The sequence below is a fragment of the Delphinapterus leucas genome, chromosome 9 (assembly GCF_059928025.1).
Source record: "Delphinapterus leucas isolate spDelLeu-1000000601 "Yukka" chromosome 9, BTC_Dleu_Yukka2, whole genome shotgun sequence".
NCBI classification, from domain to species: Eukaryota; Metazoa; Chordata; class Mammalia; order Artiodactyla; family Monodontidae; genus Delphinapterus; species Delphinapterus leucas.
The window spans coordinates 86,447,294-86,466,944 of NC_143137.1; the positions used below are offsets into that span (position 1 = coordinate 86,447,294).

General features: G+C 35.8%; 1 protein-coding gene across 2 annotated transcripts in view; it reads right to left on the reverse strand.

The window, feature by feature from the left end:
• RELN (reelin) overlaps nucleotides 1-19,651 on the reverse strand; it is a 527,392-nt gene that overhangs the window by 239,372 nt on the left and 268,369 nt on the right. For both annotated transcript variants that reach the window (XM_022554391.3, XM_089917770.1), the window contains exons 7-8: nucleotides 16,285-16,381; nucleotides 10,866-10,917 (exon numbers count right to left, since the gene is read on the reverse strand). In XM_022554391.3, coding sequence (XP_022410099.1) covers nucleotides 10,866-10,917; nucleotides 16,285-16,381 — 149 coding nt within the window. The remainder of the gene's footprint in view (nucleotides 1-10,865; nucleotides 10,918-16,284; nucleotides 16,382-19,651) is intronic.

The window sequence follows — 19,651 nt, forward strand, 5'->3', positions numbered from 1 at the left end:
GTTTATAATGCCAAGAATACACAAGCACGTGAACAAGTACCAATTATGTGCTAATCAATGAAGCCCATATTAAGCACACTGAAAACCTGTTCATTGTGCAGTAGCCCGTTAACTATAATGTACATGTCTGGAGAAGACGCTAGGGAACTTCCTAGAGACAGCAACTTCCCAAAATTCACAACTAAACTTCTTCCTTTCTTCTCATCTCTCTTGGGTGGTTGCCATAAAAATAAACAACTTAAAAAATAGCTTGATTTAGTATAAAATCAAGACTACTTAAAAAATAGATATATTAGTCATTTATTCTATTAAGAATTCAAGAGTTACTCCCTTTCTCAAAATAACAGTCATACAAGTCCATAATCCCTTAAGGTAAGATAAACTTCAGGATCCAAATTACTTACTTATTTACTTAATTTACAGATTTCAGAAAGGTAACATGGTAAATATACCATATGTTATGCAACATCCCCAGCAAGGTCTGAGGCAATACCCTATAATGAAACATATTAATATTTCTACAGTGAAATACATGAAGATTCACATAAGTAGTATAAATAAAGATTATAAATAGCCTTAAATCATTTCAAGTCAGGTCTGGCTGCCAAATGAATTCAGGTCATGGGAGGCTTTGCCATCGCATAACTATTAAAAAAAAAGGTTTGTGGTTTTTCTGAGAGTTTTTGTATTGTAATATGGAATTACAGATTAGGAATTGTGAGCCTGTGTCTCCAGTAGCCCTCTCTATTTCTTTATTTCTTTTTACTTTTATAGTAAAAGGATAAATCAATTGGTTTTAGTCTCCCAAGCCCAGGGTAGTTTTATTCTTATTTGGTTATGCCCTTCTTCACAAAGCCCCAGACTTTTCAAAGTAAATCAGAACAGAAACAATAGAAGGAGCTACTGCCTCTTGGGGGTTCGGTAGTGGTTGCCGGGAGCAGGCTCTTTCCTCAAAGCTCTGCCTGAAAAACAAGCTGCCTTTTTAAATGTGGCACAGGGCCACAGAAGGAGAGAAGTGATCTCGCAGAATTTATAGATGGGGAAAAGCACTGCCAGAAATCATGCCTCTAGATAGTGGAGCGGGACCCATAAATACTGAAGGCTCGAGGAGTGTCTGGACAGAGCCCTGCTGAGGATTCTTGCAACCCAAGCGCTGCTGCTGCCATTCCTCAAAACTCAGACCTCAGAGACAAGCAGGGTGCCCAGAGCTGCATGGAAACAACAGCATTTGATATAGAAAGATCATAAAGTGATGAAATCGATGTAATCAGGCTACTTAGAACTCCCTGCTAGGACTGGAGCAAATCTTAGCAGATTCAACCCATCCTTTCATCTTTTCAAGGTAGATAAATGGAGGACAGGGCCATTAACTAGAGGTTGTAGTGAATGGAAAAAGATAAAGAGATGAATGGGGAACTTTTAGAGAAGCTTTTCAAAGCCAGACACTGTCACTCCCAGGGGATGTTACATGTTACTGTAGGCTAAGGCATTCAACAAAGGGACTTGCCTCATTCTATATAGTGAAAAATGTGATGAGCAACATGAAGATATTGGTATAATAAGCAGTTCTGGCAATTATCTATATTTTTTTCCTCCAGAGAGATTTTTAAGGACAGTACTACTCACTACGGAGAAAAGGCTCATTGTATCCACAAGCACTGAGAAACACAGTAAAAGCTTATTTGCCACCGGGCAATTCTTCTAAGTAATTCTGCCACAAGCAAGTCATGGACCATTATTATACAGATGACCAATATTTTGATAGTTGCACAAACTTCTTCTCAAATATTTCACTGGAGGCAGCTGTGCATGTTTATTTTCCAGTAACAACAATGATGTAGAACAATGATTATACTATACTTAGGTTTTTATTTCCTTCATTACCAAGTCTTCCAGAAAAATCCTAAGGGTGTTAGCTCTCTCAGCCCATGGCATCAAAACAACCTACCATAAATAGAGCAAAATCTTTGTAATACGGCCAGTCTAGAAGTACTACCTAATACACGGGACCTAAATTGTGACTGCTGGTTTTAAGCAGATAATGCTGTAATTTCCAGGATAACCAGTTTTATATATTTCTTAGTTTTCATGTTTGTTTTATTCCTCTCCTAGTAGAAGAACCTAAACTTGATAAGATTTTATGTACCTGTTCATACTATTTTGTAACGTGGCACATCTGTATATATCTGTTTCATTAGTTTATAAATTTTGTAAAAACTGTAAGCAAGTTTGTCCTTTAGCAGTGAGTTAGCTTCTTGCCTGGTTTACCCTTTGAAGCCAGTTGTTTTGGTTACTTATTACCTTCACGTACCTCAGGTATCCACAGAGTACTTGGATACTGTTCTTGGCTGAGCACCAGTCTCCCTGGCTCCTCTGAGGCATTCTAGTAGCTGCTGTCCCCACATCTAACCCTGCCCACACATCCTGCCATGCAGCACTGCTTCAGGCTCTCATAAAATACAGGCTCAATTCGCCTGGCCTGTGCCTGCACAGAGACAGCAGCTCATGCCTCGATGAAGTTCAGAGACTGTAGCCAAAGGGGAAGCAGTCTGATTTGTGGGTAAGAGGCAGGGAAGGAAAAAATGGTTACTGTATCGGATAATGCTTTGTGGCAGCCCAGGCAGGACACATCCTGGGGCTTCTCAGTCCCAAATGACAGGGATGGGAATTGTGACTGAAAGGAGCCCACAGATATTACTTTAATTAAGAATAGTTCCATTCCACACAAGAGGAAATTCTCAAATTACTCTTGGATCTGTCAAGAGCAAGTGAATTCAATTTTGGTAAAATATGATGACCGAAGTTGAGATAAATCATTATTTTAATAATAGAAATTGTCGGTTTAGAGAAATCAACATGTCCAAAATCTTCGGCTGCCCCAAAAGATCAATTAAGCAATTATTTGAATATGAAAATCCAGAATTTATGTCTATAAATCTGTTTTGCCCACCAAAAAAATACCTTTCGGGGGAATTAAGCATATTTTTAAATGAAGAAATATATTTCAAGGATAGTGTTGCAAAAAGGACCATTATATGAAAGTAAAATTTCCATTTTAAGCATCTACTAAAAATTGATATTAAGGATTAAGAGAGGTCAGATAAAGTAACAGTAAAAAAATCCTCACAAATATTCTATATTTATGCTATACATAGGCTAAAAACATGCTACCTTGAATGAAACTCAAAAAACCTCTCTCATAAAATATAGAAAAAGAGCCAGGTTTTAAAAGCAGCTCTTCTTCCCCTTATGCTTTATATTTATTTTTAAAATGAGGCTACTAGTAATAATTTTTGTTTTGACTGACTTTATTAGTAAACAGGCTATTAGATCTGCAAGCCTTTCCTTCTGAATAAATGTGACAGTATGTGATTTATTGTACTTAATATTTTGCTCCTTAGTCACTTCCTTGGCTGAAATTCCCAAACCTCATTAGGTGACTTCTTTCAGTTTATGGCAGACGGACAATGACCACAGGATATAAAATGAACAGCTGTCCTCCTCCCCTTTGTACCTTTCTCCCTTTCATTCCTATTCCCCATTCCCTCACTTCCAAAATATTTGTATTTTTTCCTGCCACTCCTATAAGAGAGAAAGGGACCAATTCCCTCCTGGTTTATGGAATGCCATGCCATTTCCAACCAATTTCAGGTGCCCAGCCCTTTGCAAGTTCCCTCCCAAGTCCACAACATAGAGGTTTCATCAGATCTTATGTTGAGAAAAACACAAGGAAGACAAATGCAAAATGTGTCAGGCTTTGCCAGGTTCCCTGCTGAGCAGCCCTCCTTCCCTGGGGTGGAGGCCATAAACCAAGTCCCGGTGCTCAGGCTTGGCTCATTTTCTAGGAGGACTGATCCCCACCTTTGGCAGCAGGTGCTAAATAACGTCCCTCTCCACCCCCAGCAATCTGGAGACTCAGCATTACCACCCTTGTTGCAGTTCGGGCTTTGACCTTGGTCTCAAGGTCTTAGAATGGCCACTGCCTTATCTCCCTGAAGGGAGCCATCGCTCTAACCTTGCTTGTGATGCTGAGTCTCTGGGGCAGTACCACACCTGCTCTTGTCAGTCTCCCTCCCAAATGATAAAGTCCTGCCTTTGGATCTCCCTCTTTCCTGGACTTTCCAACAGGCTTCCCTCTCACCCTCCTCTGTGGTCTGCACCCCTCCGTTTCTTCTCCCACATGGACTTCCCCTCCCCCACCTCCACCTATTTGATAATAAACTCCTGGAAGGCTGGGCAGTTTCTTAGATTTTGCTTTCCCTACATTGGATGTATTCACATCCTAAAGATCTGTGATAAAAGAATCCTTGATCAACAGTCCTTGATTGATAAGAAAGGGAAAACTGCTGGCTCAGACCAGGTTTTAATATTGCCCATGGATTTCATTCAGCAGGCCCCCTTGCCTCAGCAGTCAAGAAGGGTCTAGTATTGAGCACCAACGTGGAACCTCACTAAATCTCTTTCCTAACCTAAGAATAGAATTCAATTCAGTTCATATTTATTTAGTTCTAGTCGTGAGTAAAATTCTGCCCTAAATACAAAGAGGGATCCTTGTACCCTCCTTAGTCCTCACGGAACATTTAAGCTATAAAGGGTGAAAGTGGATGTGCATGAATGGCCAGAGTATATAAATCAATGCAGAGTGAAGTAGGCATCGCAAAATAAATACAGAGGAAGTAGGGATTCAGAGATAGGAGGATGTGGCAATAAGATGAGTTTTCATGGAGGAAAGACCATTTACTCTATATCAATGATCAATTTCTTCTCATCCTATTGTTCACTGTTTTATCCCTTCTACTAGAACAGCCTTCAATAAATATTAGTGAAACATATTTATGAATGAATTATTAACATTTATTTTTAAGCCTCATCAAGATGAGTGACAATGAAATAAATATTTCAAAAGAGAAAGGGTACAGTATCTTTCAAACTGTATTTTAATTCACGTAAAGACAACTCTTTAGTTATCAGTTTCAATAATGCAAAGACATAATTAATCTCAACAATCTTTGCCAGAACCTTATACTTAGTAGCATCTTACACTATTTCAGAATATTCCCCTTTATTACGTAAGATAGGACTTAAGAACTTGGGGTGAGGTGGATTTGAAAAATATATAAAGTTCATATAAACTGGTCTTTTAAATATACATTCCCTAAAAAGGTCAACTCCAGGATGAAGAAGAAGGATAACCTGAATTAAAATCAGTTCCAAACTTTAATTATTAAATAGATAACCCAGAAGTGTTCCATATATAAATATTTCAATTTTTGTGTTAATATAGATTCCTGAAGATCTAAAAATCAAGTAATAAACAAATCTTATTTTAATATCTTTTATATCCAAGAATCTTAAACTCAAATAAAACATGTATTTAACCTTAAAAGCACATGTGTTAAGCTAATTTTACCATTAAAATTTTCTAAACTTCTGTTTTTATTTATGTATGTTTTGAGCTCAAGTCACCAGAGATTTTTTTAGCCTCATACTCAGAGATTCCCGTGTTTTCAAAAGAGTTTTTCATGACTTCATAATAAATTCCCCAAGGTCTTACTTACTTACCAAGGAAAGTGACTCTTAAAAAAAAAAGAGAGTCTGATTTAGAAATACATCTCAGGATATTCACAACAATTCCTACCAAGATATAAGAGGGCTCAATTTCTCCTCCTTCTGAATTAGCTGTTCCAGGAGTTGAGGGACAGTTTCTCTACTGAATTAAGTTCTAAGTAATTAAGATGTTTGTGAATCAGGCTCGAGGGAAAAACTTCCCTCATGCTAAATGCAATATAATACCTCTTATAAGTGGCATTTTATTCATTACATCTATTTGAGAAAGATCTCTTTTCTTTTACAAAGCAATCTTCCAATTCAGCAATGAATACCTCTAACTTTGTAATTTTCTAGTTTTTATTTTTCAAAATACAAAATGAGTAGCTCTCATTTATCTCAGAGACTCGGTAGCATGTACAGCACAAAGGAGAATAATCCAGGCCTAAGAACATTTTCATATCTTAATCTGTAAATATAAAACATTTATGATATAATGCCTTTCCTCTGCTTGAGGTGATAAAAAACAAACAAAAAAGCAGTGAAAACAAACAAACAAACAAACAAAACCACACAGGACTTCCCTAGCAGTCCAGTGGTTAAGACTCCATGCTTCCAATGCAGGGGGCCCGGGTTCGATTCCTGATCAGGGAACTAAGATCCCACATACCGCAACTAAGGGTGTGCACCACAACTACTGAGCCTGCGCACACTAGAGCCCGTGCGCCACGACTAGAGAAGCCCACGTACCTCAACGAAGACCCAGCGCAGCCAAAATAAATAAATAAAAAACACACGCACACATTCCCACAAAACCCAAAATCTTTAGGATATTTATAAGTAAAACCAAAGAAAAAAGGTACTAACTCTATAAATTATGAACAAATAAAAGATTCTAGGTAGTTCAATAATAGCAAACTGATAAACACATGCATATGTATTTTCATCTACTGGCTTCACTAGAAGCATAGTTTACTGGTGATTCTCTGTTTCCTTCTGGGTCATCTTTTCCATTGACTGAGGTCCTCAGATCACCTCCCCCAAATTTCTTGGCGTGAAATGTCTGCATCATACCAATTTAGCACTTGGCTACATAATATTACAGATGTCTCTGTAATAGTTACTTGTCATTCAGGCAAGAAATATTTATGAGCATCTACTAATTTTGAGTCCCTAGGCTAGGGGCTGAGAATAGCATGATGGACAAGACAGATTTACCTCCCATAGCAAACTGTTCTTCATAATGTATGTTTTTAAATGCTTTACTTTCAATCCCCATTTAGCCAATGGATTCTATTAATCTGAAAAAAAGAGCTGGGCTAAACTGAACAAGCATATTACTTGGCAATTTCTTGTTGAGTGAATCAATGCAGATTTACATTAAGGAAGGGACAAATCCATTCTTAACACAACTGATCTTTCTTAAGGAAGATCACACACACATTGAGAATTAATTTCATTACATTTCTTTATTGCTCAAGAGAGAAGGAGGTCCTTTTCCGACCTCTATTTCCTTCTTAAAACTCCCAGCTGATGCAGATTAGCTCTTCAGATGGACACAAATGTTGTGACATTTCTCACAGCCACCCCAGGCGGTCCTCCTGCTCTAGGAGAGCACTCACGTTCCCAGCCTTGCTTATGTCACTCTACCTCCTCAATTGGAAAAACTTTGTCCTTTCCACTGACTCATGCTGTTGACTTTCAGGGATTCTCCTCTCTAAGAAGCCTTCCTGAATTGCTCTACTCTGCAGGACCTAACACCACAGGGACGTGTACACACGTCCATCTATGTTTATAACAGTCTGGCAATTCTCTAGATGTTCCATGCTCCATATGCATCCAGAGCCTTCTACCACACCACTAAACACTGTAAAAATGTTGTTTTCTCACTTTTTTGTCTTTCCATAGTTAACGTTGGCTCAGAAAAGCCTAAGAAGACAACAAATAGTCAGTGAAATTTTGTTAGGTGAATAATGGATCCAAAGCACTACCAGCACTTCCCTTGGACCGAGACCCCTGCCTGGGAAAACAGAGTTTGGAGGCATCTGTAAAATAGTGGTTTACAAGGGCATCTTCTCAAACTTTTCTTCCTGTCCCAGAGGAAATCTAAAGGAAATGGGTAAATGCCCCTAAGCTTACAACCATAAATTCCACAACTTGAATCTAATGAATCAAGTGAGGATTGTAGCAGATTGATGCCTCAGCACAGAAATGGATATGAGATCTTTCACTGGAATGGAAAAATGAAAAGTTGTTCTAAGAATATTTTAGGACATCTTTCAAGATGATTTAGCTGTTGATAACCTGGTACATTTCAACTTGCAGAACTGTGTTTTCAGGATGCTTTAACTTTAAAATTCATTGGGTTAAGATAGTCTGTATATTTATATGTGTGTGTGTGTGTGTGTGTGTGTGTGTGTGTATTTAGAAAGAGTTGGGATAGCATTGGTGCTAAACATTGGCATGATGGAGTTTATTTGAGACACTCCTTAGTAATTCAAGACATTTCTATATGGACTATCTTGGATAACGCTTGTGATGAAATTAAAATGTTTATAAGAGCAATATAAAAATATCAAGGCAATAATTTATTCAATTGTGGTTATATAGCCATAATTATGAACATACTTATCATTGAGGCCATAAATAATGACAGAATCCCCTAGAAAATGGCCTATATTACATCTGAATCATCATGATATACAATGAACATTTAACATCCCAGAGGACTCCTTAAGGAGTGACTCTAAATCTGACTGACCATATTTAACCACACTATTTGAATAGATTTGGAAAGTTCCACAAGGCACAAATAAATATAAATGTTGAACTGTCTATACACAGTGTTTTTTTTTTATAACACACTTAATATAATTTTTGAAGAGAATATAAGTTCATTGGCTACTTGGCTGCGATTGCTACTTTGGTTATTGTGGGGCTTGTAAAGCTCAGGATGAATATACACAATTATGACGTTTCTGGAATTTGTGTATGTGCCCCAGTCTAGTCCTCACACCATACACACAAATAGAAGAATACTACTCCAAGCATTCATCATGAGATACACAAAACCATTTCTGGAAAGTTCTGCCCGCTATGCCTATTTACCATACAACACCATACAGCTAATGGTTTGCCACTACATTGTTTCTCAGCCACTTTAATACTTCTTAGTTCCCAAGAATTTTTATTCTCAAAATGCAGTAAGCAAATTCCCCAATGAAGTCGCTAGGCAGTAAATTATAATTTAACTAAATATTTTGTTTTATTCCCAAACAATGACATGTTAAAATTTCACTTTTTATTCTAAACCTTCCACTCAAAAAAGATTTCTAAGTGTATTTTTTAGTTATAAACTTGACATAGCTATCTATCTATCCATCCATCCATCTTTTTGCAACTCCCTGATTCAGTTACTCTTCCAGTCTTCTAACCTGGTATTCAAATCCATGCTTTGTAGTAATACAAGCAACTCTCTGGCTCACTGAGCTGCAGCCCTCTGGCTTGTGGGGAAATCAAGGATTCTTGCTAAGTCACATTTTTGGGTCTAGTCTCAAGCCTTTGGGCATGGTGCTTGCTCTGGGTTTTGGGTCTCAGGCACCAAACCTTACATTCTCTGATAAACACACCTTCTTGGTCCTCTTTCATCAGCTCTATTGTTGATGGTAGGGTGCTATTGAAAGGTGAGGAAATGAATCTATGCCAGCTCCACAGTATACTCTTTACTATTTACAAAAATAGAATTTTTTTTTCCTTTAAGGAAGGATAATTTAATTGGTGCTGGATCTCTGCTACCATGACTAAAATTTAAATATAGTAGAATTGTGAGGCATATATTTTAAAGAGGAATCTCTTGTATTCTTTAATTGCATAAAGATATTATCTGAAATTAATATTCAAATAAATGCTCAGAATACAGATAAACAGAAAATCTAGCTTATATTTTATATTAATAGCATAATGAATTTAAACACATTTGTTCTGGTTAAGAACCTCTAAGTTACACTAGCCCGTCATGCTAGAGTTTTAAAAATCTGTTTTTGTAGCACCACAACTTTTTAAAAATGAGCTTTTTTTCTGATTATAGAAGTGTTACACGCTCACTATAGAAAATTTAGGATACACTTGTTAATAGATCAAAATTTAGGATACACTTGTTAAGAGATCAAAGAAAATCCTCTTTACCAAAAAACGCATTATTTTGTTTTTGCCAATGCTTTTCTTATGACCACATATGGACTTCTGAATAGTTTGTAAATTGTTATAGGTAATGCTATCAATGTTAGAAGAAGAGTCCAAACCGTAGTCAGGCAGGTTCGCATTTTTACTTACAGAAGCTGAAAGGAGGCAACCTGAGGAAAAAGTGACAACTACAATACATGACTTGAAGAAAATTGTTCTTAGGCACAATCAACCACAGTGGGCTGTGAGAGCACTGATTTGCAGTTAGGACTAGAAGGCTAGTGAGGGAAACAGTCCTTTCGCTAACGGGGGATGCCCAAAGATATGAGGGTGAAGACAGTGGAAAGTGGACGATGCTGTCTCAGGGGCATGGCTGCTAGCAGTCCTCATGTCATGGGGAGAGGCCAGGAGGTTTCCATGTTATGAGACCAAGACCAATAAACTAGCCCCCATCTAGATGGCAACATCTTTCTTTACCTAGAACATTCCCTTTGGAAACTTGTGTTATTTATTAATATACACTTCTGAAAATTCAAATGGAAAATAATATAATAGACAGCAAAACTATAAACACTTGATCAAAAGATACCTGATTTTACTGAATGCTTTGGGTAGAAATTTTTAGCTCTAATACAAAGGCACTTAAAAAAGAAATACTGCCAGATACAGTCATTTTAAAATTATCTGTGTCTGAATTAAACACAGATTATTTATGTCAAGCATGAAGCCTTAATTGGTTTCTCTGAACCACCAATGATTATCTTTTTCACTGCCATTCAGTAAGAATGCAGGAAATTTAACAGATTTCAATCTTAATCTGAGGAAAACATTACTAGTAAGGTAATTCTGTATAATATAAAAACCCAATACATTCAAAATCCACATGTAAATACCTTTAAGATGTTTCAGATTATTTGGATTATTTTTAAATACCACTTGCTGCCAGAGAGAAGTGAGAACAGGATGTAGCATTTACAATTTTTTAATTTCACTTCAAAAATGTTTTAAATTATTTACTTCAGTGTTAAGACTTACTCTCCTCTAAATCTAAAAGTATTTGGCACCATAATCCTGCTTATACACTATGATTAAACAAACACTTCCAAGTTAAATTGCTTAACTGCTAAAAAACTTACCAATGGAAAACTGGAGGACAGAAGCTGTTGTTGTATTAAGGCCTGTGGTAATCTAGAAAAAGGAATATAACAAAATAAGACAAGATAGAAAGAGAGGAGGAGAAAGAGCAGAAGATTCAGGAGGAGGGAGAGTGTAAAATATAGAAAGGAACCATAAACAGAGGTTATGTTTATCCAGCGGTTAGCTTACTTCTATCGACATGTCAGAACACAGATGTATTTCTCTGTGAGATCCTCACTTAGGCACTGCTGGTACATTTCTCAGGGTCCTATCGAAAACTCTTTTTTAGTATAATTTACCAGGCACATAACACAGTCCCCTCCACTCACCCCACCACCTCCCCTCTGTCCTCATCAACAGACCTGGGGCCCAAGAGAATATCATAAAAAGTGACCGAACAAAAATTGGGACCAAAATTAAGAGCAAATGAAAAGAGTAAGAACGTTTTGAAAAATAAATAGAATTACAACAGGTAGAAGGTGCAGGATATCTTTGGGGGAAGATGAAAATGTTGTAAAATTGATTGTGGTAATGGCTGCATAATTTTGTGAATAAAGTAAAAACCTTGAACTGTATACTTTAAATGAATGAATTGTAGAATATGAGGATTATTTCTCAATAAAACTGTTACTTCCCCAAAAAGTAATCAAATTATGGGCCTAGAAATACTCTTCCAACACATTTTTATTATTTTCCCTTAGTTTCATGAAGAAGAATGCCTAAATAGTTTTCCCCCTTTTAAAAAAAGGAATGGTACCTTATTTAATTTTAAATAAATTAAAAATTTTAAATATATTAATTAATTAATTCTTTTGTTCATTCATTCATTCATTCTATGGAGTAGTGACTTTGACCCATACCAGCTTAAGTAAGATGGGAAGTAAGGTTCTCATTTTCAATGACTCGTTTGTTGGGTTTCTGACCCCATAAGGTAAGGTATGGGATGCCTCCCATGACTGCACCTCATAAAACAAAAAGTGTATAACTGTGTTTTCAACATGGCAGAAGCAGTAGACTTCTTAAATGTCAAAATAACATCCTTAGACTTGTCCCTGCACTGTGTTAGCCCCCATGTGATGGAGCCCACAATGCAGAAGAGTCAAGAGATACCCAGTTCATGAATCGCCATGGGAATTCGTGGACAAACAGTGAGCCAGCCTCTTGAAGTGCTAGAATTCAGCTGAGATGTGAATATCAAAAAGTTGAATGGCACTTCCCATTTCTACAGCACAATTTGGAAACATGACTGAGCATGTGTTTTAAATATGTGGCTTTAAAGTTCATGAAGAAGCAGAAAAGGTAGTAGAGGGGAGGGCAAGACAGCCCATTTTGTAAGTTGTCTAGATATCAGTATAGGTATCAGTTCCTAATTGATTTTAACCATAGCAAAAATCACTGGTGTCAGGATGTCAGGTAAAATTCTTTATTTAAATCTCTCATTATCACAGAATATTTAAGAGAAAGCTGGCCAACCATGCTCAGAACTGTTTCCTACTTCCTTCCTCTCACCAGAGTCATTAGGGAAAAATGCATTAATAGAATTTTCTTTAAATAACAAAAATACTAGCTCCTTTTCAAGATTCCTTTAGAAAAGGTTAGCAGACATTTGGTGCTGTCCAAAATGCCCAAAAGACATTTGGTCCACTACAAAAAGTCCTTGATATTTGGTCCTGTCCAAAGCAATTTGATGTGGACCAAACAAGCTCATGGATGTTTTGGATAGATCAAACTTCAAGGACCCTTTGGTGTGGACCAAATGTCTTATGAACCAAATGTCTCACGGATGTTTTAGACAGAATCAAATGTCCTGCGAGGTTAAAAGAAATCTGTTTTTTTTTCCCTCATAACTTTTAAAGTAAGTTCAACTTCTTATCCTCATGGGTGTTCCACTTGGAAATTTTGATCTTAAAGTCCAAAGAGGCACATGGAAATTTTAAAATTTTTTCATAAAATTGAATGAATGCTCTTTTCCCCCTCTGATTTTATGTAACTGAGTAGATTCCCAGATGAGTTATGAAACACTCCTGAATATGAGTTCTTTGAAACAATGGTATGGTATTATATAAGTTAAAAGCACCACGGCTATTGTTATTGCTAGTGCATTAAACAGACCAGAGAGTCTTTGATACTTATGCTGGGGGTGTAATAAATGATGCTTGTGTCACCTGGGTGATCAAGTTTCACAGCCGTGACCTCTGCTAGCAAACAGTAAATCACTTGAAATAGTGCCAAATTTCAATTACATGTGCTAACTGAGGGTGACCCTAGACTTCGATTAGTCATTGATTCCACACTTTTTTCTTCACTGGGGAAGCTAAGGACTGTTGACTCCCATTCTTTTACCTTTACCCATTTAGTTTATTAGTAACATTGTCAGCTATGAGAAAGAACAGGAAAGATGAAGAGAAAAAAAACAATGAAGCATTGCCTATAAAACCTATTCACCTATATTCACATTTGAGTATTATAAATTATTTATTATTCTTGAGTTCAAATATATGATTTCAGTCTGCAAAGTTATGTCTTTGTCAGAATGTCTGGGACATTCTGAAAACTAAAGGACCTCTTAAAGAGATTTTGATAAATATTACAGCGACTATGAATGTCTGAGAGAGAACTTTTTCCCTACCAAATCTCACTGCTCTTAAATTATCAAATAAACTCCAAATTATAGAAGATTATAGAAAATTAATATGCTGACTAAATGAATCTGAATAATTCACTGCAGGCTGAGGCTGTTCATTCTACGCTTCTTCGCTGCAAATTTTTACTGAGTTTAATCCTGTTTTAGCCCAAACTCCTCCTTGTAACTAAAATGCATTTCCAAATATGAGAGAATAATTGAGCAAATATTTTATTTTTAAAAAATGAAAAGTAACATGACTACTTTTGTTTTAAGCTCTGAGAGAGCACATTTTCTCTTAAAGGAGTGGGTAAATGAATTCCTCATTACCTTCATTTCAGACTAGCAAAATGAATCAAGCTAGGTGCCACCCCCTGAAATATGGAGACTTCCCTGAAGTAGTGAAACGTGTGAGGGCTGCACAGCAGAGCAGCAGTGGAAACTGAAATGCATGGTGTGCCCATGTGTAAGCGGGTACCACCTCTCACTGGCTCTGGGTTTTATTGAAATGAAATAGCCATTTGACTAAATTCACAAAATGGAAATGCTCTTTTAGGCATTTTAAAAAATAAAGCATTAACCTACTAAGGTTCTTTACCTGTGGTCGGTGGTTCTTTGTTTCACAACTTCAGTAAGAATTGGATTTATGAAAAATTTTATAGATTATTTTTTTAAAAAGTGATGTTTGGGGCTGATAACTTTCATCAGTTCTCACACACCACTGTTTTAACTGGATTCAGTTTTGAAGTGCCGTGCAAATATTTGAATTTTAGTGGACAACAGCGTGTTTACTGACCACTGAATTCATCACTTTTCTTTCGATTGATCTTTCTCTTGTAAACACAACTTGGGTACAATATATATTTCTGCTCCTGGGATGCCAATATGGTATAAAAATTATTGGAAATTAGAAGTTGCCAGTGTGTAAAATGTAGATGTCATCCTTATCTTTGTTAATGTATCTTCATTCTATTCCCTTTGAGTCTACAACACAATTCATCCTAGGAAAATACTTATGACGAAATATAAATCTGTATATGTTTTTTCCTTTCTTGGATAAAGAAAATTATTTTGAATATTTTCCTTTTTAGTTGAAAGGCTGATCTCACATTAATTATATAACACAATTCAAAACTAGCCCACTGGGTGTATAAACTCTAATGCTAAATAAACTGGGATACAGTGAAACCTTCAGGATTAAATATATTACATGGGATCAAATAAACTAGATACTTCAGTTTCTATGCTACAGAAATATGAATTCTGGTATTATATTCTTAGATATGTTTATTTCTTATTAATCAGAAACAAAAAAGAATTTACCAAGCATTTCCAGAAATATTACTGAATGGGTGAACATTCTAAAATAGGCATTTATTCTAAGCTTGATTAACTATGACAAAAATTTAATTTTGTTTTAAGGTTTATAGATAATTAATTCAGTCATGGTACATTATTTAAGATGTACTAACAAATCTATTTTTTCAAGGAGAATTTCACTACAGAGTCATATTTGCCTGCAGGAATGTTATAATATCTTGTTAAGAGTTGAATTATGAGCACCTATTATTTTAATTTGCATCCAATTAATTCTGTTTGTGTTTTAATTTCAACTAAAAACTCTTCAGTTTATCAATGTTCTGAAGCTTGTATGTTTAATAAATTAAATTTATCTATTGCCATGAAAGGAGTATTCAAGTAGCATAAAATAAGAACCATGTTATAAAAACTAATTGACTTTCACAATTTGATAACTAAATCTTATTTTAATTACCTAGCAAGGTTTTTTTCCTCCTTTTTACTGTGGAAGCCAGTCTTTTGGCCACTTTTTAAATTAATGAATTGGAAACATAACGTGTGATGGAGGGGTGAAAAACACAACTTTGTTACTAAAAGCTCCATCATAAGGAAGATGTGGGACAAAAAAGGAGAGGCATTGAAACTCAAGTCAAAAAGCAGAAAAGCAAAGCAAAAGAGATGTTGCGAAAAGAAAATTAGATGCAAAGAAATTGAGCTAGAAGTATAACACAACAATTGCTTTTATATTGTTTTTCAAGAATGTGAAATGAAGGTAGTCTTGGTGCCAGAAAGAAGTACCAAGTGACAACAAAAGGCTCACTAGCCACATGCTGATGGCTAGTGGTTTTATTGCTTTCAATTTAGAATGCTCATGTTTCATTTTACATATGATCCAAGGACTTACCTTTGGCAAGCAAAATCTAATCATCTAAATTAAAGTAACCTACTACTGAACAATTTGGCATAAACCAAAATTTTAAAAAACTGGTTTATTCAGTGTGCTCTTTCATTTAAAAAAAACTCATTAAAGTTCCTAGGTGGTTAGGAAACAAAGTTTAAAAATAATGTGATAAAATTGCTCATCTAATATTTTTGGCTTGCAAGGAGAAAATAAGAAGTGTAAAAGTAAAGCTTTATACAAGAACTTATAGAGTCACAAATTATTTAGCTATGATATATATATATATATGTGTGTCATATATATATGTCATGCCTGTCATACCCATATTTTTAAAAAGGCATAAAATCACAATGATGCACCATGTTTAATGAGATCCATTGATGCTGCCAATTTTATTACTGCATTCTTTATTTTTTACATTTGAAAATAAATTATAAAATCACTGCTCCTAATTTTGAGATATTTGCAATAGGACTCATAAATAATACTGCAAATTTTCATCTGAACTGGAATTGGGTAGGAAAACCTTTTGTTGGCAAAAAGTTCAGTAAAGACAATGTATTTGGAATAATGTACATAAATAGCACATACTTACCAATTCTCTTGGACCATATGGCTCACAGAAGGTGACAGCATTGCCATGCATAATTGCACCACACTGTTCTCCAGTCTCACAGTTGTTACATTCAACCCTGTGGGAACACAGAACACAACCTCAGGCTGTGAACTAAGTAGCACAATGTGGTTTATCACTCAGGTAAAGAAAGATGTAATAGTTGTTGTTATTCAGTTGAAATCAACATTTCAAGGAAGATAATGGTATTTTGTACTGTGACATGTTAAAGAAACATAAAAACAGAAAGATTTGAACTTCAATCCCAATTCTTTCAGTTACTCGTAATGGTGGGCAAGTTACTTAACCTCCCAAAGTTTCAGTTTTCTCATCTGTAAAATGAGGAAAATAATATGGACCTAAATATCACATAATTATCATGAGGATTAAATGAGAGAGTGTATATAAAACACAGAGTACAGAACCAATCTCACAGTAGGCACTTAATGGCCACTGGTATTATTATCAATCATTACATAATATACTATGCCCAATACAAGTATTTTGCTAATATGAAAGATAAGCAAAGTAATATACACTTATATAATGAACTAAAACCATATATCTCTGAAATCAAAAGGTGTTTTACAAATTTTAAACCTTTTTCTTTTGAGTTATGATTAATGTCAATGTTTAAAATAACTGTCCTCAAATAGATTTGCATGTCTATGAAATATACTATGTAAAAAATAATGGAATCAGATTGTACTTAATCCACATAGTAATATGAAATAAACACAAATTCTAATTCAAGCATATTTTGGAGACTGAGTTAATATTAACCTTGTAAATAATTCAATTAGTTGCTTTATTATTATAAAGTGAAGTGGCTAATAAAACCTTAGAACAGAATCTCAAAACTAAATATATTCATGTCTTCAGTATAAATTGACAATATGAATATTCTGGATTTGACTTTGCATATTTACAATAACATTGACAATGATTTGCATCATGATACTTCAACCTAGAATCATTACATGTACAAAGAAAGAATTATGTTTCCTCAGTCTGAACCTCAAATCACATGAGAGCTGTATTTCATGCAGAAAGGACATTTTCAAAGACTTTCACATTCTAGGTGCCAAACATTATGGAAAGGGCACCATGCCCTTTGTTTTTGAAGATCATTGTACCAGGCCCTTTTAGCTGTTTGCTAATCTCAGAGAAAAAAGGGAGCAGGAAGCCCTATTCAAATAGGAAGAAGACAAAAGTGTGAAAAGATACCAGGTAGCCCATAAAGCCAAGAGGCAGAAGCACAATAAGGAAGTAAAAACAAAAAAACTACAGATTAATTTTTCCCAAGGAGTGTGATTATGATAAAAGTACAGAGAAGTAGCACTGAACTTATAGTGTGCTTCTTACTTATTGATAGATGAGGATTATTTGGCCTCCAAGGCATTGTGAAATGGCTCAAAAGAAATACAAGCTTTGACAGAGAGAAATTAAAAGATTGCTCAACCCGCACAATGACTATCTGCCATTTTCCTCCAGTGATTCTAAACTAAAAGCATCATTGTTGATGTGAAGTCCGAGGTCTGACATTTGAATCCTCATAGCAATCATTCGATCCATAAATATTGATCAGCACTCCCCAAATCAACTGTATATCAGAAAAACTGTATCTGTATAAATACATGTATTACAAGTCTCCATCACCTACAGTTTTGATTAAATAGGATTCATGTGCAGCCTAGGTATCTGTATATTGTTTAAAGGTTATTCTAGCATAGGTAGCCTACAGCCTGGCACTCAGGAACCAGTGAATGGACCACAGATGTTTGATGTGTTAGGAGAACCACTTCTATTTTGTGGAATAACAGGAGTTAAAAAAACAATAAACAGAAGAAAAAGGCAATCAGATACAGCCTTGTCCCCACTTGGCTCAAAGACCCCTCTGGACCTTTCTTTGTTGTGCTGTATAGCTCCAGAAACTTAAAATAAAATTACAAAGGCACTGGTACCCTGTTGAAACTTAAAGATTCAGAATTAGCAGCTATTATTTACTAAGTTGTTGCTACCTGGAGGTACAATGGCTTCATCAAGGATTGATGAAACAAATCCGTTAGCTTCTTGTCAAGGTCTTTTAAATGTCCTTTGCTTGAATTTCTCACAGTATGTCTGGGTTTGTCAACATAATTTATTTTGAAAGCACATCCCTCTGGGTGGTCAAATCCAACCCACTCTTAGATGCCAATGGTGTTATTTATTCATTTATCATTCATTAATTCATTCTTACAATTAACAACCATATGTTGAGAACCTATAGGCAATATGATGAGCTTTAGTGGTACAAAGACCAAAACAAAAACAGTATTATTTTCTTCCAGGAGTTTATACTCCAGAAGGAAAGGCAGGGAAACAAGCACACAATTAAAATATAGGGTGCCAACGCAATGATAGCTATTTACTGCATCCTATTATGTGCCAGATATTCTAAAGCCTATTTGAATCTTTCAACTTCTCTATAAGATAGTTTTCAGTGTCCTCGTTTTACTAATAAGAAAACTGAGCTCCAAAGAAGTTAAGCATTTGCTCAAATCCTACAGCTGTAAAGTTGACAGACTGGCAATCTGGACCCAGGACTTGCTAATTCCAACACCCATCACATTTTCCATAGCTCTTCACTCCTTATAACAGGAGTACGCGCTGGCTGTGATGGTACCTAACTTAGACTAAGGAAGTAAGGGAGAGCTTCCAAAGGAGGTGGTCCCAGAACTGGTCCTGAATGAGAAATAGGAGTTAGTCAAAGAAGAAAGGTGATGGTGTCATAGGGCACAAGGAATGCAGAGATTATGATACAAGTGAAACTGCTACTTCAGTGTGTTAGTGTGCCTGGAACCACACTGGTACATGAAGAGGGTGGCAAAGGATGGGGCTAGAAAGTGGCAGCCAGTTCATGGAAGGTGTCATGCGCCATTTACCAAGTGATAGATACTGCACTAGGAACTCTACAAACAATGCCTCAATTAATTCATATATCCCGCCTTTATTTTTATCCACATTTAGAGGACGCTAAAACTGAGATTTAGAGACATTAAATGATTGTCCAAGGTTACACAGATTGAAAATTATAGAACTGGGATTCAAACCCCCACTATTCTGCTTCCAAAGTCATGATACGATCCAACTTTTAGGAAAATTACTCTAACAAATAATGGATTAGCGGTAGAAAAGACTGGACTGTTGATATAACACAAGTAGGACACAATAGTGCCTTGAAATAAGGTGGAGATGAAGAAAAGAGTATCACTTTTTAATAGAAACATAATATGATCCACATATATAATTTTCAACTTTCTAATGGCTACAGTAAAAATAAAAAACGATAGGTGAAATTAAGTTTAAT